General features: G+C 36.1%; 2 protein-coding genes across 3 annotated transcripts in view; both read right to left on the reverse strand.

Annotated features, from left to right (window-relative positions):
• CDK17 (cyclin dependent kinase 17) overlaps positions 1–14,521 on the reverse strand; it is a 115,157-nt gene that overhangs the window by 70,253 nt on the left and 30,383 nt on the right. The gene's annotated exons all lie outside the window — the stretch shown is intronic.
• LOC125106003 (60S ribosomal protein L38-like) lies at positions 6,537–6,764 on the reverse strand. Its single transcript, XM_047739414.1, has one exon. The coding sequence runs from the start codon at positions 6,762–6,764 to the stop codon at positions 6,552–6,554; it is 213 nt and encodes a 70-aa protein (XP_047595370.1). The 3' UTR covers positions 6,537–6,551.

Raw genomic sequence — 14,521 nt, forward strand, 5'->3', positions numbered from 1 at the left:
TTCAAACATACCGTGTTTCACCAAATTTAAGATGCCATCAACTATAGAACACAGCATTACTGCATAAATCACAAAAGGGGAAAAAATGCTGTAAGTTAAACTATGGCTTCGTGGATTCTTTCATGGACTTTTAAAAATCCCTGAAGGAACTCTACCACATTAATCTAATCTATAATTTAATGTACTGGGACATGCAGGTGGCTCAGTTGGTTAAGCGTCTGCCTTCAACTCAAGTCATAATCCTGGAGTCCTGGGATGAGCCCCAAAGTTGGGCTCCCTGCTCAGAGGGGAATCTGCTTCTCCTTCTCCCCCGCCCTCCACTCATGCCGTCTCTCTAGTAATAAAGAGTTTTTAAAATATAATCTAATGTACTGTAAAGGGTTTTATCTCAGAATATTATTTTAATAACCTTATTGCCAATTTCTCTTATACCAGTTCTTAGAGTGCATGTAAGTATTTTGGCTTCTTAAACTTTTATTTTGATTTCCCTTGTAGTTTTATCTTTTTGTTTACTCAACAAACAGCACAAATATTAACCTTAGTTCATTTCTGTTCATTTCCAACTGGTGGGCTAAATAATTTCATTCAATATTTACAGGGCTGAGGCAGGAGATGGGAGAGGATGGAGAAGAATGGATATAAGGGGGCGCCTGGGTGGCTCAGTGGGTTAAAGCCTCTGCGTTCAGCTCAGGTCATGATCCCAGTGTCCTGGGATCGAGCCCCACATCGGGCTCTCTGCTTGGCAGGGAGCCTGCTCCGCGCTCCCCCTCTCCCCGCCTGCCTCTCTGCCTACTCGTGATCTCTGTCAAATAAATAAAATCTTAAAAAAAAAAAAATGGATATAGGGTTTTTTGGGGGTGGTCACAAATGTTCTAAAATTAAATTATGGTGATGACTGTACAAATATAAGTATATTTTAAAAATCCCTGACTTAAACATTTTAAAGGGGTAAGTTTTACACAAATATTTCAACAATGCTGTTAAAATTATATTTATGATAAATTCTGCTTTCTTACATCAAAATAGTTAAAGAAAACATTTACAGAATACTCCTGAAATAATTGTAAATTAATATATTAGAAGACTCTCTAGTTCAGGAGCCAGCAAACTTTATCTTCGATTACTCAACAGCAAATATTTTAGGCTTTATAGGTCACATTACACAACCTTTAATAATATAAAGCCATACTTAGTTCCAGAGCTACAGCTTGTTGATCCCTGCTCTAACCACATACTACTTTTTTTCGGGGGGGGGGGGGGGGGGGGGGGCGCGTGCAGGGAGAGAAAAAAAATTTTTTTTCCCAGAAAGCAAGCAGTCAAATGTAGCCCATAGTGATGATAATATTAATGAGGAGACACTAAACACAACAGCAGTTTTAGTCTTTGAGAAATTCATTTCAATTCTCATGTACTGTGGCTGTACATGAGGTAGGTATACTAAGAGGTAAAGACTAAGAAAAATTATTTCCACACTACAAATGTTCTATCTTCTCAGCATCCAAGGTACAATAATGGAAGAAGCCAGACTTTAGACATGTATCATTAATAACTCATGTGCTGTTCACCTCCAAAAGATTTGAGGGGACAAAGACTCACAGATGTATACCCTATACACCTAAGCAAAATCCACATAATTTTCAGTTTTGCAAGGAAATATATAGGTCATCAATTTGTATTACTAATTAGAACTCCCAGAACAGACTTTTTCAACTGGAGTTCCAAAGAAACCTAGGGTTCCATGAAGCACTACTTATTCAAGAGATCATGACTTAAAAAATAAACATTTTTTTTTTAACTTTGTACACTTTTGAAAGAGAGGTCACAGTGCTGCAAGGTGATCAAGCAGCTCCCTTAGCAGCTTTCTGTCAGTTCCTTAAAGTAGTATATTCTTTAGAAATTCCACAGAAGTGGAGTCATGTAAGAGTATTTACTCTTACATACATGACTTCTTTACTCAGCATAATGATTCTGAGATTAGTCCATGTTGTTGTGTACATCCACAGTTTCTTGCTGTTGCTGAAAATATTCCACTGTAAGGATGTAACACATTCTTCATTAGCCTGTTAATGAACACTTGTTTCCAGTTTCTGAATATTATGATTAAAGTTCTTATGAACATTCTTGTACAAATCTGTTTTACTGGGTCATCATAGTAGATGTCTGTTTAACTTTTTAAGGAATGGCCAGTATTCCAAAGTGGCTGTACAAGTTTTATATTCCTACAGCAATGTATATATTCTAGTTACTCCACATCATATAAAAACTGGTATTGTCTTTTTTAATTCTACCCATCCAGATGCATCTGTCACTTTAATTTGTATTATCCTAGCGACTAATGATGCTGACCACCTCTTTAATGGGTTTATGATCCATTCATGTAACTTCTTCAAATCTTTTGTCGACTTTAAATAGAGTTGTCTTAAGACTTATGTTTAAGTCCTTTGTCTGGCATATCTATTACAAATATATTTTTCTGTTCTGTGGTTTGCCTTTTGTTCTCCTTTGTTCCTTCTATTTTATGGTTGGTTCTCTCTGCATCCTAAAATTTTTGGTACCAGGATATTATGGATATTTTTTCTATATTTTGTATCTTCAAGTTTTATATTTTTAGTGGTACAATTTAAGACCATTAACCATTTTCAATTATTTTTTGTATTTGGTGTGAGGTAAAGGTCACTATTTATTTCTCTATAGATTTTCTCAGAGAGGTGTGTGAGAAAGGTCTATTAAATCCACAACAATAATAATGGACTTGTCTGATTTTCCTTTTAGCTAAATTTTGCTTCAATATTTTGAAGCTATGTAATTAGGTGTATACAAATTAGAACTATTCTATCTTCCTAATGAACTGACCCTTTTAACATTACCCCTTTTTATCTCCAATAATGTTTCTTGGCTAAAGACACTGTATCTCCTATTAGTATAGTCACACAGCTATTTCTTAGGTACCATCTGCATGGTACATTGTTTCCCATATTTTTACTCTGAACCTGTTTATGCTTTGTAAACAGCACATAGTTGGGTTTTGCCTTTCTGATTCAACCTGATACTCTGATACCTGATACATTTAGTCCATTTGCATTTAATTATTGATGTAGTTAAGTCCATCATCTTTGTATTTATTTTCCATTTGTCCCCTTGTTCTGTCCTTTGATCTTCCTTTTCTATTAATCAAATATTTATCATTCTATTTTATGTAGTCTATAGGTTTATCTTTTAGCATAATTCTTCCAGTGGTTACTGTAAATACAAAAATGCATCTTTATTTTGTATCTTAAATTAGTACTTTTACCATGTCCCATACAAATGAGAGATTATTTTTTTTAAGTTTATTTATTTATTTATTTGACAGAGAGAGAGAGAGATCACAAGTAGGCAGAGAGGCAGGCAGAGAGAGAGTGGGAAGCAGGCTCCCCGCTGAGCAGAGAGCCCGATGTGGGGCTCGATCCCAGGACCCTGAGATCATGACCTGAGCCGAAGGCAGAGGCTTAACCCACTGAGCCACCCAGGCGCCCTCAAATGAGAGATTCTTATAATTTAATTCTATTTACTTCCTCCTTTTGCTATTGTGGTCATATAATTACTTTGACATGTTCTATTGTTTTCCAATATAACATTTCCAATGGAACACTGGAGATTGTTAAAACTACTGGTTTAAGCAATTAACAGCCCTGCCCACAATATTTAGCTATTTCAATACTCTTCATTCCGTCATGCTTCTACCTCAGAATTTTTCTTTTTTTTTTAGTGTATTTCCTTAATATTTCCTGAAGTGTGGGTATGTCATTGATGCCTTCTCTAAGCTTTTGTTTACCCAAGAATATATTTATTTCATTTCTGGTTTTGAAGGATATTTTCACTGAGTACAGAATCACTGGTTATCAATTTTTCTGTCAGCGCTGTAAAGGTGTCATTCCACTGTCTTCTGAGTTACACGGTTAAAAAATCATCTTTGAATATTCTTATTTCTCAGCGCGCCTGGGTGGTTCAGTGGGTTAAAGCCTTTGCCTTCAGCTCGGGTCATGATCCCAGGGTTCTGGGATCAATCCCTGCCTCAGGCTCTCTGATCAGCGGGGAGCCTGCTTCCTCCTCTCTCTCTCTCTCTGCCTACTTGTGATCTCTGTCAAATAAATAAATAAAATCTTTATATAAAAAAAGATTCTTATTTCTCTGTAACTAACATGTCTTTTTCCCCTTCTGTTTTTGTTTTTTTTTTTTTTTAAAGATTTTATTTATTTATTTGACAGAGAGAGATCACAAGTAGACGGAGAGGAAGGCAGAGAGAGAGAGAGAGAGAGAGAGAGGGAAGCAGGCTTCTTGGTGAGCAGAGAGCCCGATGTGGGACTCGATCCCAGGACCCTGAGATCATGACCTGAGCCGAAGGCAGGGGCTTAACCCACTGAGCCACCCAGGCGCCCTCCCCTTCTGTTTTTAAGATTATTCTGTTTATATGTGGTTTTTAGCACTGTGATCTGGAACTAAGTGCTGAGGGAAACATAGCAATAGCAGGCAGACATAGTACTACAAACTCCTACTACTAAGTTGTTAACTACTAAATAAATAGAATTATTAATTATTTCTTTTGGCTTAGTGGTGTTATGAAAAAGTTTCTAAAACACTAAAGGTAAATGTTTATTATTTATCCTGTGTTGGGTTCACCGAGCTTCCTCCATCAGTGGTCTTAACAGTTTTGAAAAATAGCCATTATTTCTTCAGATACTGTTTCTGCCCCTTTCCCCTACCCATTTCATCAATGTCTTAATCTGCTTGGCTACTGTAACAAAATACAGACTACACAACTTATAAACAGAAATTTATTTCTCACAATCTGGAAGCTAAAAGTCTGAGATCAAGGAGCTTTTGATCCCGGTTCTCTTCTGTGCTGTAGACTTCCTGCTATATTCTCACATGGTGAAAAGTGCTAGGGAGCTTTCTGAGGATCTCTTTTATATAAGCATCAATTCCACACATGACGGCTCCACCGTCATGACCTCAGTACCTTCCTAAAACTTCACATTCTAATACCATCACACTGGGCATTAGGATTTCAACATGAAATCTGGTGTAACAAAAGTTCAGACCACAACACTTAGGGACTCCAATTATACATCTGTTAATTACCTGGTTAAGCTACACTTGTTTTTTATGTTGTTCTGTTTCTTTCCATTTTGTTTCCTTAGTGCTTTAAACATATCCTTGCAATAACCCTCTCAGTGGGTACTAGAAAGAAATACAGCAAGTATTTTAAGAAAGCACCTCAGTATGCTTGGTCTACACTACTTCTTAAATGGGGAAATGAAAATATTTTCCTCTATGTTTCATAAATAAACCAAAAACTTCCTTGAAAAAAAAAATTAAGTTTAGCAAGTTACTCCTCCCTTTTAGGGAAAATGCTAGGAATTCAGTTCTACCTTCAGTCTCATCCATGAAAGCTATTAAATATGTTCAAGAACTTAGGAGGTCATCACAAACAGGAGATAGAACAAGGTATACAGGAAGGTGCTTAATTTGCAAAAAACATCACTTGGTTATGATAAAATCTTTTTCAGACACCAAACCTTTGTCTTTTTGCCTCAAATACTTTTTGTCAGTTTAATAATCCTCTGAATGTCTATACATTGTATTAATATTTATTATGTATTTATCCACAAAAATTTTAAAGCTTTAAAATTATCCCTAAATATATCTAAATGAAATTACTTTTCCAATATGTACCTGGCCCTATGGAGTTTATAAGCAGTCTTCACATCTTATTTGAGTCTTAAAATGATTCTAGTAGGTAAAAAGGTGTAATTATTTACCATTCATGTTATACAAATGAGAAAACAAAAGCTCAAAAGTGGGTCACCAAAGAGTCCTTAAGCTACTAAGTAAATCCTGATAAAACAGAAGTTTAAAAACTACGTGCGCCTACCATTAATCTGCTCACAATAAATTGGCCCATGTGCGGATTACAAGTGAACCACAAACTGCCTTTCCTTATAATTTCTGTAATATTCTTGAGTAAAATTAAGTCAAAGCATGCATGATCATCTTTTTCAAAAGAAAAGCCACACCTTAAAGCAATTTTAGCAATATCAAATTATCTGTAAGTCGCCAAATTTCATTTAGCTACAGCAAAATGTGCTTAGTAAGTTATTTCCTAATGATGGTATTTTAATTGACAATTTTTAGAAGTATTTTTAGAACTAGGTTTACACAAAGCAGATAACTTGTAAACATGTAGGCAGGCAACTTGTAAACATGACTCTTTCCTCCTTCAGTAGGCCTCTGAACATTTCTCCTTGGGCAGACTCATAAATACAAATTCCAGACTCAATATCACAAATGGTTTGTAACAATTTTCAACTATTCCTTCCTTGAATCCTGGTTTTATTTCAACACTTCTGAGAGGTTGTTTCCAAAGTAAAGGACAAAAAAACCTCCAGCAAACCTTCCACTGCCATCCAGCCTTTCCAGATCAGCCTGTGTGTGTGTGTGTGTGTGTGTGTGTTGTGTATGTTTTGTTTGTTTAAAAGATTCTTAATACAGTGCAAATTAGCATGCCAGGTTCATTTCAGCTCCTTCACTGCCAGACCTGGAGGACAGGACTGCTTTAGTTTCCCTGCCTTCTCTTTATCTGTGATGACAAATGTATAAAGGTATCTCCTGTATCCAATTTTAAACTTCACATTATCTTTATTTTTCTTGAACTTGACAGATTTGGCATCCTTTAGCCTGGCTGTGAGAAGAAAGTCCTTGATTTCTTCCATTTTGTGAGGCATGGCTAAGAGGGGTGCAGAGGAGTGCGTAGCTTCCACCACCCAAAAGACCTACCCAGTGTATATTTACAATTATCAATAAACTCTTTTTGAGAACAGTACTGTCAAGTGTTAGCCATTCCATCAGAGAAACAGGCCACACTCTTTTACTCAATGAACACAGATGTTATCTTCCTACATAACAAGTCATCTCTGTGATTACATTTATAGGCAGTATAACCCAGTCCTTCAAATACGGGTAAGAAAAATAAATATCCATATGAAAAGTCCCTTAGTTCTAATAAACCACAGCCACTAATATATTACAATAACATTACATATTATATAATATCTGTTGTTCTACTGTACTGCAACAGATAGGACAAACAAGACATGAAGAAAATAAAAATCATCTCTGAAAAATAAATGGAATTATAAGCTGCTATTTAAATTCAACTATTCAGGGGCATCTGGGTAGCTCAGTCAGTTAAGTGTCTGCCTTTGGCTCAAGGCATGATCTCGGAGTCCTGGGATCAAGCCCCATGTAGGGGGCTCCCTGCTCAGCGAGGAGTCTGCTTCTTCCTCTCCCTCTGCGACTCTCCCCTGCCTGTGCTCTATCTCTATTGCTCACTTTCTCTCAAATAAATAAAATCTTCAAAAAAAAATTTTAAATTCTATTATCCAAAAAAAAAAAAAAAAAAGTCAGTTAATGGTAACTCGTACTTGTTTAAAGTAACTGGCTATGGCCAAGAGCCATAATTTGATCTTTACGTTAGTCAATTAACTTTGCGCTACCAGGAAAATCACCTATCTATAACTCTAGACATTCAGAAACGGTAAATATATATCAGTGGTCTTATGAAGATTTAGCCAAGATGATAGGTGGTTTAATGCCATCAATCATCAGGAAGATATACAGCTACAAAGGCTGTGATGTTGTGTGGAAATCTGGGTCCTGCTGTTTTTTTCTAAGTAGAAAGATACTTAAGTCAACAAAATTATAATACTTATAAAATATCTCAATACATTACTTTCATATTTCCTTTTTTCCCTCTCATTTCATGACATTTTTAATGACCGCTGCTCTTCCTCCTTCTTTTGTTCCAACTCAATACATCTTCCAAGAATTAAGCACAGAGACTTCTATCATGGCATGTATCATGTATCAGGCAGACTTACAAAGTAAAACAGTAGTTCTCGATTCTGTAGTTAATTCTTTCAATAAATATTCTATGCTCACATTGTAAGCACTTGAATTTCTTACTAACAGTCAAAGTAAGAAATTTGGGAACTGTATTTAATGTACGAGAATAAATTCAGGGTTATTCTTATAATAATGTCATTCCCAAAAATGAATAGGATAGGAAGTGGCTTTGTAGTTTAGGAGTTAGAAACTGCTCTCAATTGGGGTGCCTGGGCAGCTCAGTTGGTTATGTATCTGACTCTCGGTTTTGGCTCAGATCATTATTCCAGGGTCCTGGGATCAGGCCACCTGTTGGGCTCTGCAATCAGCATGGAGTCTGCTTGTCCTTCTCCCTCTCCCTCTCCCCCTTGCTCTCTTTCTCAAATAAATAAAATCTTTTTTAAAAATTGCTCACAATTCTCAGTCCCTCTTATCTATCCAGTAACTTACAGTTTTCCATATATAAAATTATCTATTCTGTCATGTGCATTATAGCAGAAACAAAGTTGAAATCTCTAGAAAATAAAGCTCAATAAAACCTGGTTGGAATATGTGGAGAATAATGGAAGGCCTAGATTTACCAAGAGCAATGATCTGAAAATGTGTTTATCAAGAAACAATGATCTGCTGTCTAACACAGACCAGAGTTGTCACACTCGTGATATACTTTCTTTGGAAAAGGGTGTTTGCAGGCATAGTACCCAATCTATTTCACCTATACTGCATCTATAGGAATGGCCTAGAAAGATTTCAATAGGAAAAAAAATAAGTAGAGGAGGGGAGGGATTATTTCTCTATTCAATGAAGAACAGTAGGTTAAGACTATTGTTTCTTTTATTCTGAATCCATCTGTATAAAGGGTTAAAAAAATCAAAAGGTCACAATCTTTAGATGTGGCTATATGTTCCCATGCAATTTTGTGGTTAGAAGTTAGGAAGTGACTAGAATTGTTCCTGTTTCAAAGGTAGGAAATGAGAGGTTATCCTGAGGTCAGGATCTTCTAATGTGGCTCTTGATCTAAATTGTGTTAACTTGCCCTGCTCCAGGATGAAAGCAGTTATGACTAGATCAATGTGCTCTGCATCTGGTTAGTCAGCTGCTCCAGAGTAGGCAGCCAGCAAAACAGCTTTGGGGTCCTCTCTGGTCACTGTGCCCCTCCTAAGATTTGGGTATAGGCCAATCCTGTTGCCCACTAATTCTTAAAAGGTATTTTCAGATCCCCCACTAATTCTTAAAAGGTATTTTCCCTTTTACTTCAGATCCCCAAGATAAGAAGTAAAATAAACGTAAGTAGAAAATACCCTTTTAATTTTCCAAGTAAGCTGTAACCGAAGTGTTCCGCATTTCCATCTAACATTCACTAGAAAATGAATTATTTTTTAAATTTATTTATTTGACAGAAAGAGAGAGAGAGAGATCACAAGTAGGCAGAGAGACAGGCAGAGAGAATGGGGAGGAAGCAGGATCCCTGCTGAGCAGAAAGCCTAATGCAGGACTTGATCCCAGGACCCTGAAATCATGACCTAAGCAGAGGTTTAACCCACTGAGCCACCCAGGTGCCCCCAAAATGAAATATTTTAACAACTCTATATGAAACCATTATGCTGGCTCAACTATCTGCCTTAGAAAAATCAACTGATTCCTTGGAAGAGGAAATTTAAAAGGAGGCCACTGTTTTTGTTTTTGTTTTTTTAAAAAGGGGTAAACAATGCTAAAAAGGAAAAGAGGGTCCCAAAACCTAGGGACAAAATACTACAAAATATTCTTAAAGGAAATGGCTTGAATACAAAATTTTGGAACTGTTGCTATAACCACAAGGGATCCCAACTACGAAATCCAGTTCCACAGAATATTTTTTAGCAACCTGCCTTTATCAAGTCTTTCCAAAGTTTTCACAGAAATGACTCTACTTATGCACTAGTATTTCATTGGTTTAGGTAATATTTGATTAAATTATATAATTACAATAACAAAGCTGGACTATAACTGTTAAGAACATAAGCTCAAACTAAAGAAAAGCCTACTGCCTACGAGTTAGTACTAAACAAGTCATAGCCATCAATCAGTAGTCTTACAGAAGGAATGAAGGCCAAATTAGTCAGATCTTTTACTACATACTCTCACCTGCTTTCTTAAATGCTATACACAAAGGTCTCTGCAAGCATGCAACCATCTATGCCATCCAAAATACTTTGTTAATAAATTTCTTAATTGCAGTACAGGATGATTTGAACTTTCCTTTCTAAATGGAGTATTGATGAACTATAATAAAATTTCCATGCAAGTAACATTCTTAACTTAGCAAAGAAATAAACAGATATGGGGCGCCTGGGTGGCTCAGTGGGTTAAGCCGCTGCCTTCGGCTCAGGTCATGATCTCAGGGTCCTGGGATCGAGCCCCGCATCGGGCTCTCTGCTCGGCAGGGAGCCTGCTTCCTCCTCTCTCTCTGCCTGCCTCTCTGCCTGCTTGTGATCTCTCCCTGTCAAATAAATAAATAAAATCTTTAAAAAAAAAAAAAAAGAAATAAACAAATAAAATGGAAGAACTAAACTCAGTGTTACAGTTAAATGAAAATTTTGTCACATAATCTTTTTCTATTACTTTATCACTCGATGTCTGTACCTCTTAATTCCCTTCATCTATTTTGCCTATCCACACAACTCTCCTCCCGTCTGGCAACCACTAACTTGTTCTCTGTGTTTATGAATCGGTTTCTGGTTTTCATGTGTTTGTTCATTTATTTTTTAGATTTCACATATAAGTGAAATCATAGGATACTTGCCTTTCTCGGTCTTATTTCACTTAGTGTACTAATACCTTCTAGATCCATCCATGTTGTCATGAATGGGAAGTTTTATTCTTTTTTAAGGAAGAGTAATATTCCATTGTATATCTAGATAGATAGATATATGCCACATCATCCATAACTGTTCATTTATCAATGGACACTTAGGTTGCTTCAAATATCTTGGATGTTGTAAATAATCCTCCATAAACAAAGGAGTGCATATATCTTTAATTAATGCCCAATCTTGTTAGCCTAACTCTGTGAATGTGATATCTTCTTAAAAAAATAAAGCTAAATTGCATATGAAAAACTTTCCCAGGATGCCTGGGTAGCTCAGTTGGTTAAGCTGCCTGCTCTCAACTCTGGCTCAGGTCATGACTTTAGTGTCCTGGGATTGAGCCCCACATTAGGCTTCACACTCAGCGAGAGTCTGCCTGATGATCCTCTCTCTCCCTGTGCCCTTCCCCTCACTCTCTAAAATAAATCTTAAAAAAAAAAAAAAAAAAAGAAAAGGAAAGAAAAAAAAGAAAAGGACTTTTCCTATTTACTCTTACAACAAATAAATGTTTGAAATATGTAGGTGTCTGCTAAGATTTGTTGATTATTTTATATAGAAATTAAAAATAAATACTTACTATAGGATTTGATCTAATTCTTAAAAATGTTTTTTTCATGATTTGGGACAAGGTTTATAGTGAGTTTCCAGGCACTTGAATACATATTTATTAAATGACCACTTTCTTAACAGCAGGCTAAAATTTTTATTAAAATCCAAGTCATTAGGTATGTAAATAATCAATATGAAAGAAAACCTAATGGTACACTAAGGTTCTCCATAACTCATGAATAGTAAGTACAGTAAAATAGGTCTGAATTCATTATTACTGAACTCCAGAATGTATTTTGCTCTAATTAACTTTACTCAAATACTGGGGGATTGGGAGAGAGAAATCATCATGAAACTACAGTGAGAGAGAATGTTAATAGATTAAAAAGAGCCTAGAGCATTAAAATTCTTCTCAATGAGTTCAAAACAGACCTCCTTTGCGGTTTCAACTGCTTCCAAATATATGGATTATTTTGCCCGGAGAAAACAAAAAGGTCTTTTTTGACGCTCAATTTGATTTTTAGGAAATTAAAAAGTGGCAGCATAAGTCTCTTGTTTTAAGCATATCACTTCAATTAAAGTGTTCCCTGGAGCTCTAATGCGTATTTACCCTCTGTGTACACATTTCATTAGCATTAGTATCTATCCCTCTGACATCCTCAGTGAGACAAAAGCACAGAGAATGGTTTCTATTTTTTTTCTATTCTTCCTATATACAAAAGAGATTAAATTTGATTATTTTCACTGATGCTTCAAAAGACTTGGGTCTCACTAATCAACACCCTAGAATGCAGTAATATTTATAGCTTATTATAAAACCCGACACTGGTTTTTACATGAAATTTATTAAGCACCAACTTGAGACAGATTTATTTGAGCAAATCTCTTAATATTATATGAGCAACCTTTTGTTTATAAAGTTAACCACGCAATTCACAAGTTTATGTCCCTATATCCTAGCAACCATATCCTTCAAAAAGGATTACAAATGTACATAAAATGACTAGTACCTAGTGATATCAATGATTTTTTTTTCCTCAAATGAGGTTTAAGTTTATATACTTCCCTACCCACTAGTTTCTCTAGCAACACCATGTAAGGTGTCTATCATGAATTTAAGGGGGGGAAAAGTACTTTAAAAAAATCATTAATGTGAATTTAGGTAAAATACATTTTAACTGGGTGCCTGGGTGGCTTAGTGGGTTAAGCCTCTGCTTTCAGCTCAGGTCATGATCTCAGGGTCCTGGGATCAAGTCCCCCATCCGGCTCTCTGCTCAGCAGGGAGCCTGCTTCCCTCTCTCTCTCTCTCTCTCTGCCTGCCTCTCTGCCTACTTGTGATCTCTGTCAAAAAATATAAACAAAAATCTTTTAAAAAAAATTTAAAAATACATTTTAATTGCTGAAAGATCTGTTCTTTTATCAATTTTCTCCTCTTACACAAGTCATAGTAAAATGTGCTATAACAATAACAAGGGAATAAAAAAAGATAAAATTAACATTCCACATTATATAATTTTTCAGCAACCATTTTAAAATATAAGATCTCTATAAAACTACAAGAAGTCAATATAATCAAGGAAATGTCTTTTCCCCTTTTTATGTAATAAACTAGTAAACAGAACAATCTGCCTATCTGTTCTAGTTCTCTACTTACTTTTAACCATCATAGTAACTCTGTAAAATTAATTATACTCACTTTACACATCTAAAGAAACAGTCACTGATGAGCTAAAATTTCACTGTTATAGCAAGTAAGCAGAAGCACAAGTGGGAACCCGAACAGTAAAATGCCCTACCCAAGTCCATGTTTTCGCTGCTACATAACATCACCCATTTAGCACATACATTCTCTCAATAAATAAAAGCCTGGCTGCTTTATAGTTTTTCTTCTAGGAGTTACAAAAGTCAGTGATTGAGAAATAAGGCACAATGTAATTCTTTTTCCTTTCCTTTTTCTACTTCTCTACCTACAGAATTAGGTATTCCTCACACTATGCTCTTGTAATCATGTGTATACACACACACACACACACACACACACACACACACGGACGCATTATATAATGTATCTTTTATATAGCATCTTCCTACCTAATAAGTTTAAGCACACAATTTTAAACACTTTCAGAGAAGGAAGGACATTTTGCTGTGTGTTTTGAACTCCCATTCATTTCCTAGTGAAGCGCCTAGCTTTAATAAGGCCCAAGTACTGGACAGAACAGAATAGAGGGCAGTGGGGGGGGGGGGGGGGGAGTCTCTCTCTAGAATAACTTATAAACAAAGGAGATCCACATCTTATTGAGTTTAAAATATTTTGCATATTTAATCAAATAGTCCAAAATGTATGCAATAAAATTGGAAAAACTGTTTTTCACTAACCTCTAACAACATTAAGATTTTATTAGCAACTGAATGTAAGTCTTATCTTTTTTGATCCCCATGAAAGACATGAGTTGATATTGCTCTGCCACTTTACAAATGAGGAAAATGACTCAAAAATTTTAACAAATTTACCTGAGATCACATAGCTTGCAAGTCTGACCATTTCTAATTGATAGTGTCCAAGTGACATTAAAAAGGAGGGAGGGGTACAAAAGAACCAAAGGCTAGAGCTCTGAGGCTATTCGAAGTAGAAGATACCCAGGAACAGATTTCAAGTTGGAATTTGCTGAGTTACTGGAGCTTAACAAAAATTGCCCCTAAGAGTATCCAACTGAGAGGGGCGCCTGGGAGGCTCAGTGGGTTAAGCCTATGCCTTTGGCTCAGGTCATGATCTCGGGGTCCTGGGATCGAGCCCCACATCGGGCTCTCTGCTCAGCGGGGAGCCTGCTTCCCCCTCTCTCTCTGCCTCTGCCTACTTGTGATCTCTCTGTCAAATAAATAAAGTCTTTAAAAAAAAAAAGAGTATCCAACTGAGAGAGGAAGGTCAAGTGCAGAATTAGGATCCAATTTGATTTTGATCTAAAGCAGAAGTTCTCAAAGTGTAGTCTGCGTAATCTTTACAAGAGGGTTGTGTCTTGAGATCAAAATTATTTTTACAATGATTCTAAGACGTTATTTGCCCTTTTCACTTTTATCTCAAGTATACAGTAGAGTTTTCTGAAAAACACTGCAACAGACTGAAAGGCAAAAGTAGATGTAAGAATCCAGCTGTTTTCTATTAAGCCGGACATGAAAGAGGTTTACAAACATGTAAAAACAAT

Source organism: Lutra lutra, chromosome 8, assembly GCF_902655055.1.
Source record: "Lutra lutra chromosome 8, mLutLut1.2, whole genome shotgun sequence".
NCBI lineage: Eukaryota > Metazoa > Chordata > Mammalia > Carnivora > Mustelidae > Lutra > Lutra lutra.

Excerpts from the sequence above, each read along its gene's own strand:
- LOC125106003 (XM_047739414.1), bottom strand. The coding sequence starts at position 6,764 with ATGCCTCACAAAATGGAAGAAATCAAGGACTTTCTTCTCACAGCCAGG.